A 20,815-nucleotide genomic window follows, 5' to 3' on the forward strand; every position below is an offset into this window, starting at 1 on the left:
TAAAATAGTGCTTTATTAAAATTTCGGTCGGAATCAAATTTGAAGTGGCCCAAAAAAGCCAAAAGTCAAATGATATGGTCATTACAGTAAGACTACCTTAGTACAGAAGTCGGTAATACTTTCCTGTGAACTCAGCTAATGCATTGGGTAAATGGTGTCATTGTCACCTGCGATAAATAGTACTATAGGATTTGGAAAATCCAACATATTTCTCGCTGCGTAAGCTTACTGTCACCTGTCATGTCCCCTTCTCTCTTTACACACATAATAATAATAATTTACTCTTTCCCATCCCATCACCAAAACCACCATAACCACTCCTTCCTAAACCATTAAACAATTCATACTAATTATTATTATTTTAAATAAAATTTATTTATTTGAGATGAAAATGCATCACCAGCAAGAGAGAAAAGTCAGAACACTGCTCTTTTTCAACACCCATTGAAAAATATAGATAATTTTAATTCCAAAAAAAATATTTAAAAAAATTTCATCAATTTCAAGGAAAATATAATTTCCTTTTTTCTGTTTTTTTGCTTTATTCTTCATTTTTCAGCTCAAACCCATTTCTCTCTCTTTCTTCATTTCTCCATGGATTCAGATTTCTGGACCTCTCGTCTTGCAGCTGCAAAGCGGCAGTTGAATTTACAGCAACACAATTCCTACAATCATCAAAGTTCCCAACTTGGTTTGTGTTTTTTCCTTTGGATTTTATTGCTTTTCATTGATCTGTCCAGAAAAAAAATATGAGTTTTTTAATTTATTTTTTGGCATGATTTTGGGGGTGAAGTAGATAGGCTGAGCATAGATGATTTCGAGATTGAAGAAGAGGTCCGACCCGATTTCCCATGCCCGTATTGTTACGAGGATTTTGATATTGCTTCTCTTTGTTCCCATCTTGAAGAGGAACATTCTTGCGAATCCAAAGTCACTGTGAGTTTCTTTTTTGCAAATCATTATAGCTTTTTCTTATGCCATGTCATTTCATTTGAATGTTTGATTTATTGTATGGATTAGCTTATTTGTTAAAAAGTTTTGATTTTGGGCTTATCTTATCCGGATATTAAATCTGATTCATTTTTGGCGCAAATAAAAATTTGAATCCGCGGTGTTCTTTCGATTTCTTTGAAATAAGTAGCTTCTAAACACATATGTAGGGTAAATATCTACAAAGTTACAGTCTTGATTGTTTACTCTTGCATAAGCTATTATAAAGATATTGGCACCATTGGTTTGCCAAAGATAAGTTTTTTGGTAAGACCAGATTAAGTTCTCATCAAGGTAATTTATGCTTAAACCCGCCGGCTTAACCATGAGTGGCAGGAAGGTGGTATAATTTGTTCTTGGCGCATAAATAACCGTGTTTGAGATAAACCTTTGCCCTAGTAGCAGAGGAAGTCAAAATTTTCATTAGCTAAACTAGTCAGTATTAAAGAGTGTAAAAGTTGTGTACTTACTCGGCCTAAATTATCCACTGAAGTCTGCCAAGGTTGACCTCTATAAGGTAAACATATAGGTGTAAACTCATGGTTATGGGAAACTACGTAGTAGTTAGTGTTCTCACATTACATATCCTTAGGTATAAATTTATTTCTTCTTCAGTACCCACACAGTGATTTTTTTGAGTATCATATACTTTCTATAGGTTAATGAGTATCCCGTAAAGATCCTGCTTTTCTCCATATAAATTCCTATTCTTCTTAGCGGAAATAAAGAGTTTGCTTAGGATCTACTATACATATCCAAACTGAGTCTATGTAATCCCTGTAATGTCTCTAAGTCTATGCGTTTTTGCTCTTTCTCAAAGTCTCGTTGTGCTTCGTACCATGTAAGGGAACGTCATGGGCTCCGAGCCATTGCATGAAGGCAGCCCGTAACAATTCGAATAACATTGAACATCTCCTTATTCTATAACTGGAACCGACATAATCTCCCTTCGCTAGACATTTTTCAATTCGTTAATATAACGTCGAAAAGGTTGATAAAAGCATGCTACTCCGGCCTCTCCAAGGCACTTCAATAATATAAAGCTTGATAAGGCATGCTACTCCAACCTCTCCAAGACACTTCAACTAACTTGGGATACATGTTATTGAATGTGATGTCAGCCTTGTAGAAATTGAACCATTGTCAGGGTTGAATGTCAAATCTTTTCAAACCTTTATAGAGATATCATATAGCCCACATGCTTTTCTAACCTTCACAATTTTCCGGAGGATCCTTTACGTTGCTGACCTAATTCTAAAAGTATGTAAGGGATCTGGAAATCCTTGTGATTGTAGTTGATTAGTTGATCTGTATTGCCTCTCAGTCTTTGATTTCATATCTCCTATCAAAGGATATTCATCTATTCGAGTTACAACGTTTAGTTGGCTGTCACTGCCTTATGTGCTCTGTGCTTAAAAAAACATGCTTAGAAGATTAGGTGAAGTTGTTTTTCATTTGCACAATTTTGTAACCTATAGTACCTTTTCTTAAAGTGGAAATGAGAGCATACAGTATTGCCAGTTTTTCTTTGATGTGGAACCATTTCTGTTGTATCTCTTTCACCTAGTGCCAAAATTGAGGATCTTCCGATCAGTATTTCTTCAGCATTACTTTGATACAGAGTTCCAGTTCAGTCTATTGTAGAGTGTATAAACGAAAAATAGAGATAAACAAAGTTGCAATAGAAAGAAAGATCCTATTTAATAGTAATTTCTATAGCAGGGGATATTGTGATCAAATGTGAATGTCTAGAAGCCAAGGCATCAGATTATAGGAGCGTTTGCTTCTAGATTTGCTATTAATGTGCACTTCTTGATATGTGGCTGACTATTACACTAGCATTCAGTGTCATCTCCAGTGCCTTTTCCAACAACAATGATTGTGCCTCAATTCCAAACTAGTCAGGATTGGTTATATGAATCCTCTACATTTATTCCTCTCATTTTGGGCATGTTTCATTTCAATACTCAATAATTTGTATTTTAAAGTTGCTTAGTGCCTTACTGCCTCTCCAGCCTAGGAGAATTTTGCTCTTAATCTAAGATTGAGTTGTGGATTTTAGTTCATTAAAGCATTTTTGTAGTTCTTTACATCTGCCTGAAAGGCTAGAGGAATCTTTTTTTCATCCGCTATAGTAGCACCTAGGAATATGTAGCCTTCAGTTTTATATTTCTTTCTTTTCTTACCGTTACAAATGCAATCTCCGGAACAATGTGATGGACAATACTACAGCATGCTATGATTGCAAAGTTAAGAATTTCACCATCTAATTATTCGTCACATTTTATCTTGTAGTGGGTCTTATCTGCTAGATAATTATTTACCTATTTTGTCCGCCTTTCATTGCAGGTCTGTCCCATTTGTTCTCATAAAGTTTCCAGGGACATGCTAAGTCACATTACAGTGCAACATGGTCACTTACTAAGGATATCCTTTTCAATTTACTTTTACTCTATAAAGATAACGTGTAGTTGAAATAGTGTGCTGCTAGTACTTTTACAATGTAAGAATCTTCTATCCTGGTGAATTTTCTTTAACTCTGAAACACATGCAGCGGCGGCGTAGATTGCGTAGAGTTGCAATTCCCAGCAGTCAGGCACTCTCTCTACTAGGTAGAGATCTCCGTGAAGCTCATTTGCAGGTACTTCTAGGAGGCAGTGGATATCGATCAAGCAGTGCAACATCAACCACTGCAGCCAATGACCCCTTCCTTTCTTCTCTAGCTTTGAACTTCCCCACAATTGAAGCAGAGGAAATTTCAAAGTCTGTTTTATCCACTGTTGAGGACTCTACTACGAAGAATGTGACACCACCACATATATGGAAGTTAAGGTAGTGATGCTATCTATTTTCCTTTGCAGTGTAAATCTACCAAATTTTCTGGTTGTCTCTTTAGCTCTTGTATTATCAACTTGGTGTAGTTGATGTTATCCAACAATGTATATTGAAAGAAGATCCTGACATGCCTCCAAGGTTTTGGTCTAGTGGTAAGAACGCAAGGCGTAATGTGCGGGTTGGGCGCATGTCACGGGTTCGAATCATGCCGTAGATAAAAGCTTGATATTTAAGTGGAGAAGGATAGACGGGTAGGCCCATATCCACTGAGTTTCGAATGGTGGACCACAGGCCCTCGAGGATTTCTTGGTTATAGAAAAAGGGGTCTTGCCGGTGCAAGAAGTCAAATGCGAGACAAAAAATAGCTCCCATTAATGATCCTTGTGGTTGTTAACGCGAGATCAAAATTTTATATCGATATCTTTCTGTCTTCATTTTCTTGCAGTTTTGACCCTTCACTAAGTCCGGAAGAGCGAGAAAAGAGGATAAGACAGGCTACTGGAAGAGCTGTTTTTATCCAAGATCTTTTTGCCTCCTCTTTCTTAGCTGACTAATTGGAGGAGTAAGTGTTGCACTTCAAGATATTAGTTTGTGTTGGTTATTGATTCATATTTTTGAATAACCCAGTAGTCTCATTTGATGTTTTCTTGATGCAGCATATTGATGATTAATCATAATATCCGTCTCCTCAAAGTCCACGCAATCAGAGGTCTGGTGCCTTAAGAATGATTTCTACCTAATAGTTTGTTTTTGTTTTAATGATATTTATGATATTGTAAGCTAGCTTGCAGAAAAGTAGATTATCATGGCAAGAAGGATTTAATCGGGATAGCAACACTAGATGTGTCACTTGTGTTAGGGTGGAGCTGCGTTGCACCATTTCTTTTATTTGTTTTCCCATTATAGTAACTATAAGCAAAAGCTTTTTTCTTTTTCTCCTTTGTATCACAAAAGAATAAAACAGTGACAGAATTATTGATTTTCCTCTTCCTTTATATTAGCAACATATTGTGTTTTGCGCTCATAAACTTTTTCAATTGAAGAGCAAATAGGAGAAAGGAGAAAAGAGCTAGTCCAGAGTATGCATTTAAGAAATTTCGTGGACATAGCAATCAGTACGTGTCATGTTGCATATGGGTCGGTTATGTTGGAGAAAATTGGGCAGTTGTACAAGATATAGTTGTATCATGTATCATGTATGTAACCATTAATATCCAAAAATGTGAAATGATGGCAAAGTCGGTGCCCTACCATAGATCTTTATTCAGGTTTTCGGAGGCAAAATCTGACACTCCTGAGATTGATCACGATTCACGACCCGATTTAAATATGGTTAATGCAACATTGGACAGAGACAGGCTTAATTGGAGCAACATAGAAAGTAAATTTATATTTAAAATGCTTCTTAAACTAATAAAAAGTGGGAAGTCCAACTTAGAAGGTTGCCTAGAGTAATTGTCGTTGTGGCAAGAACTTATTCAATCTGTATCCAATGATTTTAAGAATCTTTAATGGAATCATTCAAAGAGAAAAAGGAGGAAAAAAAGAAAAAATACTACAACAGACAAATGGCTGTAGCCTTCCCATTTTGAGCTGTCTCTTGGTAGCGGGCTTCAAGAATAGATACCTCCTAATAATTATCTAAGTAATGTTATAATTAGAAAATCTCTCCTTTAGACCTAATTAACAAGTCAATAGCTAACAGCCAAACATGCATTTTATACACAAATCAATAACTAATATTTATTGATAATTTTGTCAAAGGGAGATTATTTTTTTAGTAACTCTGAATTTCAAACCATTTACCTCCAAGTAAAACCTTTTTAAATATTTTTCATGCAAGTCCTTTTCTGAGGTAGTAGTTTAGTACTTGTGGGTTGTGAGTAGTATACGAGTGACAGTAAAAGAAGATAATCTTTATTTAAGTCATATATAGTTTTAAAAAGAAAAGGCAAAAGATGATGGAGAGGATAAAAATTGCTTTGGCACTATATTTATTTTGAAAAGGAGTGCTAGTAGCACTGGTGCAACCTAACAAAAAGAAGGCCAACCGCAACCGCCCAGCCAGCAATGAGGCGGCGGAGGTCGGTGCTGTCCTGTAAATGCAGAGTGTTGCAAACAAGCAAATAAAATCATTATGCGGTTGTTGGATGGAAAATATTCAAGAATAAAAAATAAAATAAGTCGTCCACTAGGGCTCAACTTGCCCCCATATACTCGTTTTTATCTTTTTATTTGTGTCATATTCGGATGTGTGGCTGCTATTTTAAAAGATGAATTAACCGGAATAGTCTCTAATCACTTAAACTAAAAATTGTTGGTGAAAGTATAATATATGTATAATTATGTATAATCAATGCATAATTTGTTTATATGACTAAAAAAGATAAACAATGAATATAACTAACTATTTATATAAAAATCCCATTTTAAAAGATGCTACTCTCTTTCTATTTTCTTTTTTTTTTTTAAAAGTATTTGGGATACAGGTGAGCTCGGGAATAAACGAGAGAGAAAAGTAGTTAGAACTTAGAAGTCATGGTTTGAGATTAAGCACGAGTTTGACCATAGATTTTGGGTGTATTTTTTCCAAAGAAAAATAAAATGAAAATACTGCTTGTTCATGGAACGTGATCAGTTTTTGAATAAAAATTAATTTTTTTAAAAGTTTCCAGAAACTAATTTAGCGCTGTTTTTGAGTGAACTTTTTTCTTTCACTCATAAAACTTTAAGTTTTTTTTTTCAAAAAAAGTATAATTTCAAATATAACTTTAACTTCCAAATTATTTTTCGACACAATTTCAAAAGCTCCTTTTTAATTTTTAATCAAATCTATATCCAAACGCTAGCTGAAAAGGTATCACATCATCAAACTTAAAATACTAGCTTGTAAAGTATTAACTATCTATATTATATTATATTATATTAAAAGGAGAGTAGTATGCATTGTGGTTAAGCCAAGTGGCAAGCAAAAATGAAGCCACTTGGCAATTTTAGGACAACATTAATAATTAAAAATTATAAATAGAAACATAATTAATGGAAGTAGTTTAATGAATCCTATACAATACATAATCTAAATAGATCTTAGACAAATCTAATCTATATATTTATATTTATATTTATATTTATATTTATATTTATATGTATATGTATATTTGTATCTATATATTGATCCAGATTTTTCTTTTATATTAGCTAGAAATAAAGAGGTAAAAAATTAATTAAATAAATATAATAGAAAAAATAAAAAAAATAGAGATATGTAAATTGAGATAACTTATGATTATTTATATTTTGGAGTAAGTTAAAATATAAAATAAAACTAAAATTTATTTAAGATATTAAAGATTTATTGAGTTTAAAAATTTTAAAAATTCAAGCAGCAAAATAAGATCTTATATAAAGTATACAAATTATTTATAAGGTAAGAAAAAAAATTAAAGAATCAGTAAAAATATTTTAATAACATGAATAATAAAGTCATATTAATATTATCGGGCAAACAAATATTTTATACGTAAATATTACTATATTATTTAGATATAATGGGTTCAAACAATTAAGAAAATATTTTTATATGATTAATATTTGAATTGAGTTTAGTTAGTTTAAGTTTGAAAGCATAACATGAATTTTTAAAATGCGGTCCAATTTAGAAAATAGAATGATAAAAAATATTTGAAATTGAGATGGGAAAGTTATTTAATTTTTATCTATATTATATTAGAATAAGTGTGACAGAAATATATATTAAATTCAAACAAGCTAATAAAAATTCACATGACAATGTATTAATATTAGGAATTGAATAATATAATATAAAAAATAAAGACTAAATAGAGAGAAAATATAAATTCAGATTTTTTATCATAGAGAAAAAGGGTAAAATAATTTAAATTTGAGATAAGAAAGTCTTTTATATTGTGATAAGAAAAGTCATAATATGGGTAAGCCCACGTAACTCAAGTCTAATATACAAAATCAAAAACTAATAATATTGAATAATAAAAATAAATTAGAGATAATGTGAGGATATGTATAAATCATAAGTTTAGAAAATAAAATAAAGTAAATATACAATACTTAAAAATATTATTAAAATTTAAATAATTTAAAATTTTCAAGCAATATTTTTAAATCAAAATAAATATTTATTTAATGATTAAAAAATTATATATTTATCTATATTATATTAAATAATAGTAGTTGATAATGATATTAAATAAAGTTACAAGTTAATGAAAAGCCACACAAAAACGTAATAAGACTATATATCAGTTTAAAAAATAGCAAAATTACGTTAAATTATTAAAAATGTACTAATCGAAATGAAAGGGAAAGACTGTTTGAGATTAGAAAGTTCTTAAAACTATGATGAGAATGCTCAAACTATAGATAATACCACAAAATTGAAGTCTTATTTATGAAAAATAAAATAAAAAATAAAATAAAAAATAAAAAATAAAAATTTAAAAATAAAAAATAAATTTATATATAGGTAATTTTACTAATAAAAATTTAAAATTAATTTTGTATCTTAAAACTAAAAAAGAAAGAAAATTTATATAAAGAAATAATATGACACTAAAAATATTGCTACAACATTCAGATATAATAGGTTCAAAATAATTAAGAAATATTTTTTATGATTAAAATAAAATTTTAAAAATACAAAATAAAATTCGAATATAGGTAATTTTACTAATAAAATTAAAAATTAAATTTTCATCTTAACGATAAAAAAGAAAGAAAATTTAACTACATTTAATACAAAAATAATTACTAAGAGAACTCAATACACTTGGAATATAATAATCAAATAAATTAATTCAAAGTTATAATTTAAAATAAAATATGATATTATTTTTGTTATAGGTGAAACATTAATATAAAAACTAATTACAATATTGTAGTAGGGAAGAGAATGCATAAAAAATAGAGGCAGTGTGAGGATACTTATACTTTAAATTAATTTAAAAACAAAATAATTAAATTATAGTTTAAAATATTACTTTAAATTTAAATGATTAAAAAATTCCGAAATAAGAGGTTACAAACGTAAAATTATATCAAATTTCAAGAATAAAATATTTATATTTATTAAAGACTATTAAAGGATAATAAGCAATACATTAATTTAATTATTAAGCTAATAAAAAATTATGTAATAGTATAATAATATTAAATAATAAATAATACAATAACTATAAGAAAATAACCAAACAATAATTTGCATAAAAATGATGTGATAAATAATATATATTTGACTTTCAAATAAAAACAAAGTGGTAGTAAAATTTTTATTAAAATAATATTATCTAATATGCTCAAACAAGACAGATCACAACATAACATGTTTAGTATTCTTTAATATTGACAGCGAAACGAAATGCAAGTACTAAAAATAAGGGTTATGCTACTACAAATATATATTAAAAAAAATAGGTTGTCTACTACGAGATTTAAACAATAATTTCATATCCTTCTTCGTAATTAATATCTAATGTTATATAATTTTTATCTCAGAGGTTTATATTTTAAGGTTATTCGCACATGATTCAAACAACCTACATCACAATTTGACATGATTTTTGTCTGTGCATTGCGCGGGTACTAATACTAGTTCTTTATTAATAAATGAGAAAGCATTTGCGAAAACCCATCCGTATCATATTTTGTAAATTGAGCTCTAAGGGTGTGTTTGGTACGAAGGTAAATATTTTTCGAAAAATGTTTTCCAATTTTTCCATCTTTGGTTTGCTTAAATGTTTTGGAAAGCATTTTCCTTATGATCTCATTTTCCTCCAATTAGAGGAAAATATGAGAAGGAAAACATTTTCCAAAACTCCTTCTAAGCTTTCCCCATCCTCACCAACCCAACCCACCCCCTCTCTCCAAAAAAAGCCTTTTTTTTTCTTCTTCAAATTTTAGTTTTTCCGTTACCGCCCACCCTACTACTTCTCCACCCCACCCAGCCCCCCTCCCGCAAAAACAAAAAAAATTACCTTAAGTTTTTTTTGCAATTTTAAATTTCTGTTTTTTCATTTTTCTACACCACCCACCCCAACTCCCCCCTCCCCCGCGCTCAAAAAATTTTTTACTTTTTTTTGTAATTTAAATTTCTGTTTTTTTTCGTTTTACTCCCCCCCCCCTCGAAAAAAAAATATTTTTTAAATATATTTTTCAGTTTTATTTTTTTTATTTATCGGTTTAAAGGTTCAAAATTTTACAAGTTTCAAAGTTATGAGTTCGGAGGTTTATGTGTTTGAAAATTTACGGGCTTAGAAATTATAAAGTTTACGGGTTCAAAATTCTACGGTTTTGAAAGTTTAGCGGTTCGAAAGTTTATGAAATTTGTGGGTTCGGAAGATTATTGGTTTGAAAGTTTATGGCTTCATGTTTATTATATCTAAATTATTTATGAATATTCTTGAGAAGTCATTTTCCTTAATTTGCGTACCAAACACCGGAAAATGAATAAGATTACTACTTATTTTCCACGGAAAACATTTTGCGTTATAACAAACACACCCTAAGAGAGAATATTAAATAATTAAAGAAGTCTTTTTTTGATGGGCACATTCTTTTTATAACAAGATAGTTTTACGAGTTATAGTTTAACATTAAATTTTTTAGTGACATAGTTTGACATTCATTTTTATTTCCTTCCCTTGTCATAAATCTTTGTTTTGAAGAACTTACACTACATCTACTTATGATTATTTAATAGAAAATATTTGTGAAAATAGTATGCAAAGTAAAATACTAAGGTGGATGAAGAAAAGGTAGAATACTACGGAGGGCTCAGTTGTCGAGGGAAGTACACGGTTAGTTACTAATAACATATGTATTTATTTTTAAGTCATTGTTTAAAATGTCTTTAGTCTTTAGCCACTGCTTTAATAAACTTTAACTGTCCGGATGAAAATACCCTTCTGCTCATGTTCTTAATTTTTGACCTTAACTTTAGGACTTCAGGACTGCATGTCCTTAACTTTTGAACTTGTAACTCTAAGTTTAGGACTTCAGGACTACATGTCCTTAACTTTTGAACTTGGAACTCTAAGTTCAGGACTTCAGAACTACATGTCCTTAACTTTTGAACTTAACTTCAAGACTACATGTCCTTAACTTTTGAACTTGTAACTTAGTTCAAGACCAAGTGTCCTTAACTTTTGAACTTCGAACTCAAACTTCAGGACCAAGTGTCCTTAACTTTTGTACTTGTAAGTCAAAGTTGAGGAACAAGTGTCCTTAACTTTTGAACTTGTAAGTCAAAGTTAAGGACCTATAGTCCTTAACTTTTGATCTTGTAACTGTAAGTAAGGACTGCCTGTCTTTAACTTTTGTACTTGTTAGTCTAAGTTCAGGACAAAGTGTCCTTAACTTTTGAACTTGTAAGTCTAAGTTCAGGACCTATTGTCCTTAACTTTTGAACTTGGAACTTAAACTTCAGGACCAAGTGTCCTTAACTTTTGAATTTGTTAGTCTAAGTTAAAGACATATTGTCCTTAACTTTTGAACTTGTAACTGTAAGTTAAAAACTGTCTGTCATTAACTTTTGAACTTGTAAGTCTAAGTTAAGGACATATTGTCCTCAACTTTTGAACTTATAACTGTAAGTTAAGGACTGCATGCCTTTAACTTTTGAACTTGTAACTGTAAGTTAATGATTGCCTTTCCTTAACTTTTGAGTTTGTAACTCTAAGTTCAGGACTTCAGGACTACATGTCCTTAACTTTTGAACTTATATGTAAGATTATCATGTTCAAGATTCCTGGTATGAATTAAAGTTTATGCTTACACGTGGTATCAAGAGCCTTGATTGTTTGAACCGTTAATCTTTGTTTACTCGTATAGTATGAACGAAATCACCGTGGCTTTGATTGAACAAAAAATCTCTTCATCAAATCTGCAAGAACATTAATATTCATGTTTTCTCTTTTCTCCAAATTTAGAGCCTTTGTCTGTGTCATATTATTTATATTAGTTGATGTTGTTGATGATACAACGAAAGAATAGTAGCTACTAAAAAATTAAAATAATGATTTTAGAGCTTATTTCTCCCAAACTGTTTTGACATAATGAGGACGCTTCAGGTTGCGTCAGTTACAACGTAAGTATATAATAGGTTTGGAAAGAAAAGCAATGGAAAAAAGGGTAAAGATATCTTCTCATATTAATTTTAATAAAGTAATAGCTATTTTTGTTTAACATTAGAATTGCTGGATAAAAAATAAATACCACTTTCAAATAGTGGCTACCCACGCTATTTCTTCCTCAGTTGTCACAGTCTAGTATTCTGGGCCTTAGTTCCGGCCTAATTACACCCCCAAAGTGGGCCATCTAAAGCCCACCCAGCCAGCCTAGATATCATTGATTGGGATAGAGATTTGATGTCCACGTCATTCCCACCAATCATTTCCCCCGTTAATAGATTAAAACAACAACAACAAAAAATGCATCTTCCTTATTCCCCGTTTGGTCCTTTTCTATTTAAAGTCCCTCTATAAACAATCATAAACATTTCTGTTCTCTTGTTTTCAAGCATTAACATACTGTCCAACGTAGTTTTTATTTTTGGAAAGCCAAAGGATGTTTGAATTATTTGTGCTAGGATGTACTGGTGTTGTGATGTTCCTTCATGGAGCCAATTTCTTCTTCCATGGCCTCTCTCATCATATGGCCATTCGTTCTCTCAGGTACAACGCCTTCTTTTATCTTCAATTCTGTTTTTTTTTTCCTGTTTTTGAGTTTTAATTAAGACCAGTTTAAATGGAGTGATTTGGATAGTGAAAATTCATATATCTGATCCTAGCTAGATTGGATTGAGGCAGAGTTGTTGATTTGTGTTCGATTTTATCTGAGATAATCTATTCTTCTTTGCTATCCAAAATATATGATTTTTTTTCCTCCACTTGCACTTACAGTTGATAGTTTCCATATTCTTAAAGATTTTTATTTATAAAATTGGGGAGTTATCGTAGTTTCTTGTAAGTTTAGAAATGTAATTTTAAATTTTTCTGGTTATAGTTAAAGAAGTAAGGCACACAAAAAATTAGATGTTCTTTTGGAGCAGAGATGGGGAACGAAAATTTTATATGCTTTCCTTTTTTCCTAATGTTTTTTTGGCTAGTGAATGCAATTAATTTTGGTTGATCGGCCAATTATGCTTTACTTTTTTTTACGCAAAAACAACATTGAAATTTGTCCTCGATAACTTAAAAAATACTCTTTTTTGATTGAAAAAGAAAGTATTATTTCTACAACATGAAAAATACTCTTTTTGTTGCAATAAAAGAAAATACTTCTTACTTCGTCATTTTGTTGAAATGAAATAAAATACTTTCTACTACATCATGGAAAGAAAATACTTTTTTGTTAAAATGAAAAAAAAATACTCATTTATTGAAAAAAAAAATTCTATCTATAACATGAAAAAAAGTACTATTAGGGAGGGGTGGTGTGGGGGTGGGTTGGTAAGGGTTGGTGGGGATGGGGAATGGGAGGAAGGTTGGAAAAGTATTTTGAAAAATATTTTCCCTCCTGGTGATAAGGAAAACAATTTCCTTCAATTGGAGAAAAATGAGTCCATGAAAAATATTTTTCAAAATATTTAAACCAATCAAATATGAAAAAATTAAAAAATATTTTCCTTCGTACCAAACACACCCTAGAGACATCTTATTTTATTTTTGCTCTTCATTTCCCCACTTTGTAGTCTATAGACTATAGAGAAGTGTATTTATCCTTTTTTTCCCGCTAAGTGTATTTACCCTAAACTGAGCAAAATAGTGAACGATACGGCAGTTACTTCGGGTTTGTGTGATTTTGTAGAAAAATAATTAAATTTTTGGAAGAAAATAGAGTCATGAAAATATTGGGTATTTGGGGTAGCACAGGAAACATAGGGACTTGAGGAAAGGGGGCGAGAAGAGTAGCATAAAAAAATATTTTCTATCTTTTACCAAACACTAGAAAATACTTTCCGGAAAAAGATTTTCATTCACCAACAAAACAAGGAAAAATAAATAATAAAACTATTCATTTTCCATAAAAATATTTTCCTTCGTGCCAAACACACCCCTAGAATTTAAAAAGTTTTCAGAATAAATTAGGTTTCAAAGGAGTATATTTTTATGTATTGCTTAGCTGAATACTTCCCGACCACTATTTGATTTTAATATATGGGTTTAAATTTTCTTGAGTGCAGCTTCTTAGGATTTGTTGGTTGGTAAAGAAATGTCGAGAATGATGAGCTAAAGGAAGCTTACACGAACCGCCATGCTTTTTGTAAATTATATTGGTTTAACTAATTGTTTCTTTTCATTTTCATTTTAAGGCAGAGATTATTATATTGTTGTGGTCCACAATAGAAAATGATAGATAAGGGAATATATCCTGTAAATTTTAATCATTGAAAGGCTTCGCCTTGCTTGAAGTGTACTCTGCCTATTAGATAAAATATTTGTCTTTTTAATATTTTGATTGATGTTTATACTCTGTAAATACTCCGTAACTAAGAAGGTATTTGCCCAAACGGAAGTGAGTCATGTGATGAAGTGCTTCTCTTGAGTCTAACCTCTACCTAACAAAAAGAAATGTGTATTTCTTTTTGTTGTTAGATCCAAGTTTTCCACGAACTCTTTGTCTATTCGTATTTATACCAAATTAGATAATTTTATTTAAAAGTTACAAATTAAAGTAGAATACATAGTATTTATTTTACTGTGATTAAATAAAAAATATAAAAATTGAATACGGGCAAATTTCTAATATAGAAAGTTATCGTGGAAAAAATTATTAATTGGCCAGTGCCCTTAGCTATTCGGATCATGAATGTGCGTGTGGTGCCATTTCCCTTTTTTCTTTGTTGTAATTAGACCAGAAGTCGCTTTCACTTTTATCAAGTTAATTTGTGTCTCCTCAAAAAATATCACTACCTAGTAAATGACTCTTTAAATTTGTATTGGGAGTAGCGAAACGTACTTTGCACTTCTTATCAAATCAATTTTCGCCTCAGAAATAGATAAGGAGTTGATCAGTTGTCTATTACTACTCTGGAAAATGGTTTAGGCTCTCTAACCCTTATCTCCATTTTCTCCTCCAAAATGCAATAAAGTTACCTCAACAACTACTTTATTTTTTATCCCAAAAAATATTTTATTTTATATTCTTCTCTCTTCAATATTATATTATTATCTTTTATTTAAATTTTATTTTCTTATTTCTATTAATTCAAATGAAAAGAAAAATTGACGAAGATTATATGAAGATAATCCAATCAGAAAATAATCGGATTGTTGAGGCGATGAATAATGCAATCAAGGCAGAAAAAGAAGTTTTGACTATTCAAAAAGAAAACTAAGAGTAAAAGAAATGAAAGAAGAAAATAAAGTTTTAATGATGGATGTGGATTCTATTGTCGATCCGACTCGTCGTGAATTTATGCGACAAGAACAACAACAAATAATGTATAAAAGAAATCAACAATATCCACAGTCACAACCACAACAATCCTCGGCCCCATTCACTCAATACTATAATGATTTTGGTGTATCTGAAAACGACATACCTCCCTACTAAGTTATTATGCTATTTACCGTAGTTTCAATTTTTATGTATTTTAATTTAATGTATTTCCATTTAATATATTTTTAATTTTCACTTTTCAATTTTAGCAACATCTAATATTTTATATTCACACCTTTTAATTTTAGCAACATCTAATATTTTATATTTGCAACATTCATTTTTTGAGATGATTATATTTTTTGTACAATTATAACTTATAATAAAATTAACTTACAATTTTACAGAAAAATAATAAATGCGCAAAAATTAATTTATCAAAATTATACGCCAAAGTTAAGATGTAAAATTAATATTATAACGACATGACATAAACATAATTAAGTATGTATAAAGAGATAAATTAAAAGAGTTAAATAATAAAAATAATAATAAAATAATTATGAATAGTAATGGAGAAGATGAATAGTGTACCTCCGTATTTGGAGTAACACTATTCATCCCCCATTTTGGAGGCAAAAATGGAGGAGCCTTGGAGCTCCATCATGGCAAAAAATACCCCTATTGTGGAGAAATAGGGAAGGGTTGGAGATGACCTAAATTGCAGTTTTATGGTCTTGAATTACTTTGCACTCATATATTGTCCCTTCGTTCTGATTTTTTTCTTTATATGCGTGTAAAGTGTGTTTCAAAAAACATTATGTACACATACAGTAAACCAACATTAGATGAAAATAATACAAAGTAAATACCAATTTGTTAGCCAATTAAGAGTGTAACAACTAACAGTAAGTATCAATTTAACAATAAGCCAACGCCGTTTGCAAAAAATCATGTAATACATCGTTGTTGGTCATACATTGCTAACTTACTACTATAGTACTTCAGATCCTATATTAGCAACTTGTGTTTGAAATATTGCTTTAATTGGATCGAGGTGTTGGACTTCCAAACGAAGTGGGAGAGGAACCATAAGAAACTAATAAGCCTTACTTTACGAGTTCTTTGTCCTCTGTACAAGTTTCATGGGGATAGTTGAATGCTTCTATGATGAAGAGGTGTTCGGAGACGGGGCAGAGCTACAGTACGATATACAGGTTCGTATTTGTCTTAAAAAATTCATCTAATATATACAATTTATTAATTTAGATTTCAATAAATTAAACAGATTAGATTCCCGAACTCATAAAATTTAAATCCTGACTCCGCCGCTGTTCAGAGATGGCGGGTCTATCTCCTTTTGGGCGAGTTGCAGAACTACTTTTTCTTTCTTTTATTTCATCTACTAGTTATGAGCTAGCCCATGCTGAGCCCGGGCCCGAGCTCAAGATGGATAAGTAATAGTTGGTAAAAATAGCATGGGCTAGCCAGTTACGGACGGGTCATTCAAAAATAGTCAGTGTTTGCAAAGTCATTGAAACATAACCACTATTTTGCTGCAACACGGAAAGTTACAGTATAATATAGTGGAGATCGGTGTACCTGTGTAAGAACTTCTAGCATATTATGCTGGACCGATATACTATACTGGAACTCTAGTTCCAATATACTGGAGTTTCAGTATACTTATACTGGAATTCCAGTATATTATGTTGGAGTATTTTCCGAATTTTGAACAGTGTTTTCGTTCAGATTTATCTTTACATGAAAAGTGGCTAAATTTCGATTACTTTTGAAACAGTGGCTATTTTTGAATGACAACTTGTAAATCTGCCTATTTTTGAATGACAACTTGTAAATCTGGCCATTTTTGAATTTCTCAGTAATAGTTGTGATTGAATGAAAAGAATAATATGTGTTACATATTAAATTCCCACCAACTCGTTAACAGCAATCCGAACAAACTTAAATTACAAAGCAAACTTAAACTACAATCACAGATACGTATTCAGTAGACACATGTTTCTTCTTGTAAGTCAAATTTCGAATTCTTCTGCATGTTTTCCACTCTTGTATTCATCTCCTGTGAATCCCCAATCAACAAAGCTTGTGACATACTTCAAGAGAGCTGCTTCAAGTCATGTCCGTGCATATTAGGGGTGAAAAATGAGCGGGTTGGGCTGAATTTGAGCGGGTCAAGATGGGTTAGGTCAATAAATGGGTCATTGCCCAACCCAGCCCAAAGTGTACTTGGGCTAAGATGGGCTGGGTCAAGATGGGCTAAACAATGGGTTATAACCCAACCCGCCCAACTTGACCCATGTTTTAGAACCATGCTCATCTTGCATAAAAAAAGCCTTTTACCTTAAAATGTGTAAGTCGAAATTTTTTTTGGGGGTGAGGGTGGGGGAGTAGGGGTGTGGCTTTCTTTGCTGATTCCTCTCAATGAAATTTTTCATGTTGCACTAAGTTACTTACGGATGTATGCATGCGGTCCGGGAACACTTTGGGGTGAACACCCATCCGAACAAGTAGGGTCAATAGTTCAGCATTTAGGCCGTAACATTTAGCAACAAATAAATATTTAACCCAACAAGTGCTCTCCGAACCAAGCTAGATAGTCTCCTATCACTAGGCTCACCAACCAACCTGGACTTTTTTTTATTATTCCTACCGGATATCAAAACAAACCATAAGGATTGTTTCCAGCCATGAGTTCCCCTATGACATAAGCGCTCTTGGGTGGGGTGGGCCATTCCATCAAATCTTTGAGAAGGGGCCCAATCTCGTATTTGATGGTCGGCGTGGCGATAGGCTTCGTTTCTACGACTGCCTTCCCAGTCGTTGAAAGACTGAGCGAGAACGGTAAGGGGCGCACAAACAAAGAATGTCGTTGTGCGGGGATGCGATTCGCCAAGCTGGGCAAAGAAAGCCGTCTAACCCTACCGAAGTACCAAAGGCTTTCGAGGCTTACACCTCCCTATTACAGGACCTAAAAAAAGGCTTTCAGTAGCGCCCTTAGAATCTAATTTGAAGCGCCAGTAGTTGTAGCTGTGGCCACACCAACCCTTTCGTTCTTATCGTTCCAGATTCCGATCTATATGACCTCCGGGCGGTACAAAGTAAACCTCTTCCGTAGAAGCAGGTAGTAACCTAACCTTTAAGAATTTGTTCAAGGGGGGACCCTCTGATCTATCAATGGAAAGATCTCCATGTGTGGCGTGATAAGGAATCCTAGAAAAGATCGATTGAGACTCCCTCCACGGTCCCACGAAGATCTCTAGGTACTTGTCCAAGACAAGTGAGATCTTCGGTCTGCGTGCCTGGGAGCAGCTCAAACAAAGAAGAGTCTGGTCCGGTCTGAATTCAGGCACAACCCGCCCGTCTGCTGCTAGGTCCGGAAATGGCGCTGGGCGAGGGTGCCGCTATGCCCCTTAATGAATCGAATGGTCCTTCGACCTTCGTTTGATTCCGACGGCCGTCATAGATCTCATGAGACCCGCCCACTATTACTACGAAAAAAGCCTTGCCCTTTCCTTCGCTACTAGGAAAGTAAGCAACTTCTATTAGCGCCGGACCTTGAGTCGAATTGATCGTGTCATGTTCAACGTCCATCAATGATGGTTCATTAATGTCCATTGGTTTAGACTCCTTCCCCCTTCCAACGTAGAAAAAGATCGAGAGGGGCCCGAAAGCCCCCAAAGAACGGAAACGGAATTCGATTCACTCCCCATTCTCTCTTAAATAAATAAAGCTCGCCCTGGGCCGGGTCTTTCCCTGTTGTTCTGTTCCCGCCACGAGAAAGACGCACGGAAGAGGTATTCCCAGCGCGCGGAGGATCCGTTGAGAGTTTGTCTCGGTAGGGAACTGTACGATCTTTCCCCCTATTATATTGCATCAATAAAAAAAGAGGTCAGTGCTACGGCCCCCTATTGTTTGATCCAATATTGACCGGGGACGAGCCCCCACTTCCATAGATCCTTGGTTTGACCTCCCGTAGTGGTCCTTGCTTTTAAAAAAACGGAGCGAGGCCAATTTCTCGTACTTGCTCAGTGTGCCCCCTTTCTTCGAGTGCCCCGCCCGGTTCACTAGGCTGTTGGCTTACCAAGCACTTGCCCGCTGCTCCTGCCGCTCGCTTGGTGGGCGGAGCGCTCGTTATCCTGACTTTTATCTCTGCTGGGGTCCTCCCATTGCTATAGCCATAAGCTATGGCAGCTCCAGCTCGCAACCACAGGGGCCCGCCCCGCGAGGCCAGAGTGGGCTCAGCGGTCAGCCTCCATTCGAATTATGTTAGGGGGTCTTTCGCTTTTGCCAGATCTAGAGAGATACTACAAGTCCTCCGTCCCAGATTCCATCGCCGCGGCCATCTGGTTCACCGGTACTACCAAAAAGTCTCATGCTTACGTTACTGTTATTGATGGTTTGATTATCTTGGACCACGAGGACCCCAGTCGTGCTTCTGGTTTCTATTCCAATCATCATATTGATGATAAATCTCCCCGTTCTCTGCCATAAGAACTTGGAGTCCGTATCATGGTGAAGATAAGGTAAGGCTGTGATTCTTGCTCAAAAAACAGACCGAACGCCTTCGAGTTATTGGCTCGTCCAACCCGACAGCATTCATGAGTCGCTAGTTCAACTGTCCCTCGAAGACAGGGTCGAGAAGTACCTTGCATGGTTGCCCCCCGTCCTTTCTTTCTATCAGTCTCACCCAGCAAGCCACCCCAACCCTACAGCCAAAAAAGGTAAGCGCCTAGCGCGAGCCTTATTTATTAGTTTAGTAAAGTCAAGCTTTGGCTCCCTAAAGACTAAAGAAATGCATCAGCTAAGGCCCCTAAATGACCGCTCAGTGATAAAGGAGGTAGGGGTGCAGAGACATCCAGGAGGTTTGCCTAGAAGCAGCCACCCTTGAAAGAGTGCGTAATAGCTCACTGATCGAGCGCTCTTGCGCCGAAGATGAACGGGGCTAAGCGATCCTGCCGAAGCTGTGGGATGTCAAAATACATCGGCAGGGATATTTTAATTCCTTGTCCACTCTTTCCAGTATTTTCCGAAAAACAGCAATTAGGAAAAGAGAATATATATCAAAGAAAGGTCTAACTGTTGGAATCATTTTTTCCATTGTTATTTGATAGATTTCGGTCATTCACATTAGTGAATTAGGTGAAAGTGCGGAAAGAGAGGGATTCGAACCCTCAGTAAACAAAAGCCTACATAGCAATTCCAATGCCACGCCTTAAACCACTCGACCATCTCTCCTACATAATGATTATGACCCAAAAACCGAGTGAATAGCGAGATAGTCATAAACAATTATTGATTGGATAGGTACGACCAATCCATTCTAACTAGAAAAATAGAAATTTTTTCATTCCCTTGCCTTGAGTGAAATGGTGGGAATCCTTGTTTGATTTTTTTGAATATCCTCCTTCCTTGGATTAGTAATGAGACGCATATATCAAAAGCTCAGTGTGAAATTTGAATGAGATATATCTTTCTTTTTTCAAATTAAAAATTGGAGTAATTGAGGTTACACAAAATCTCCGCCAGAAAAGGAAAAAGTTTAATCTGGAAA

At 33.5% G+C, this 20,815-nt stretch overlaps 1 protein-coding gene and 1 long non-coding RNA gene across 5 annotated transcripts; both read left to right on the top strand.

Moving 5' to 3' along the window:
- The first annotated feature begins 284 nt into the window (after nucleotides 1-284).
- On the top strand, nucleotides 285-4,820 carry LOC107771551 (protein DEHYDRATION-INDUCED 19). 4 transcript variants are annotated; one of them, XR_012708058.1, is made up of 7 exons: nucleotides 285-691; nucleotides 794-936; nucleotides 3,340-3,417; nucleotides 3,539-3,822; nucleotides 4,271-4,387; nucleotides 4,482-4,534; nucleotides 4,610-4,820. XR_012708058.1 is itself a non-coding variant. In XM_016590937.2 (6 exons), exons 1-5 carry the CDS (start codon nucleotides 595-597, stop codon nucleotides 4,377-4,379), a joined length of 711 nt encoding a protein of 236 aa, XP_016446423.1. In that variant the 5' UTR covers nucleotides 286-594; the 3' UTR covers nucleotides 4,380-4,387; nucleotides 4,482-4,820. The 4 variants fall into 4 exon arrangements, 2 of the variants coding, with proteins under 2 accessions (XP_016446423.1, XP_016446424.1); XR_001644838.2 differs by having other exon boundaries at nucleotides 4,617-4,820; XM_016590937.2 differs by having other exon boundaries at nucleotides 286-691; nucleotides 4,482-4,820.
- A 7,453-nt stretch (nucleotides 4,821-12,273) lies between these two features.
- Nucleotides 12,274-14,310, top strand: LOC107771550 (uncharacterized). The gene is made up of 2 exons (XR_001644837.2): nucleotides 12,274-12,530; nucleotides 14,042-14,310. It is a non-coding gene; the product is annotated as an uncharacterized LOC107771550 (long non-coding RNA).
- Nucleotides 14,311-20,815: the final 6,505 nt, after the last annotated feature.

This window comes from Nicotiana tabacum, chromosome 3 (genome assembly GCF_000715075.1).
Source record: "Nicotiana tabacum cultivar K326 chromosome 3, ASM71507v2, whole genome shotgun sequence".
Taxonomy (NCBI): Eukaryota; Viridiplantae; Streptophyta; class Magnoliopsida; order Solanales; family Solanaceae; genus Nicotiana; species Nicotiana tabacum.

Excerpts from the sequence above, each read along its gene's own strand:
- LOC107771551 (XM_016590937.2), top strand. The coding sequence starts at position 595 with ATGGATTCAGATTTCTGGACCTCTCGTCTTGCAGCTGCAAAGCGGCAG. Across the intron at positions 692-793 it reads TCATCAAAGTTCCCAACTTG|TAGATAGGCTGAGCATAGAT; the intron begins GTTTGTGTTTTT and ends TTGGGGGTGAAG. Across the intron at positions 3,418-3,538 it reads AACATGGTCACTTACTAAGG|ATGCAGCGGCGGCGTAGATT; the intron begins ATATCCTTTTCA and ends ACTCTGAAACAC.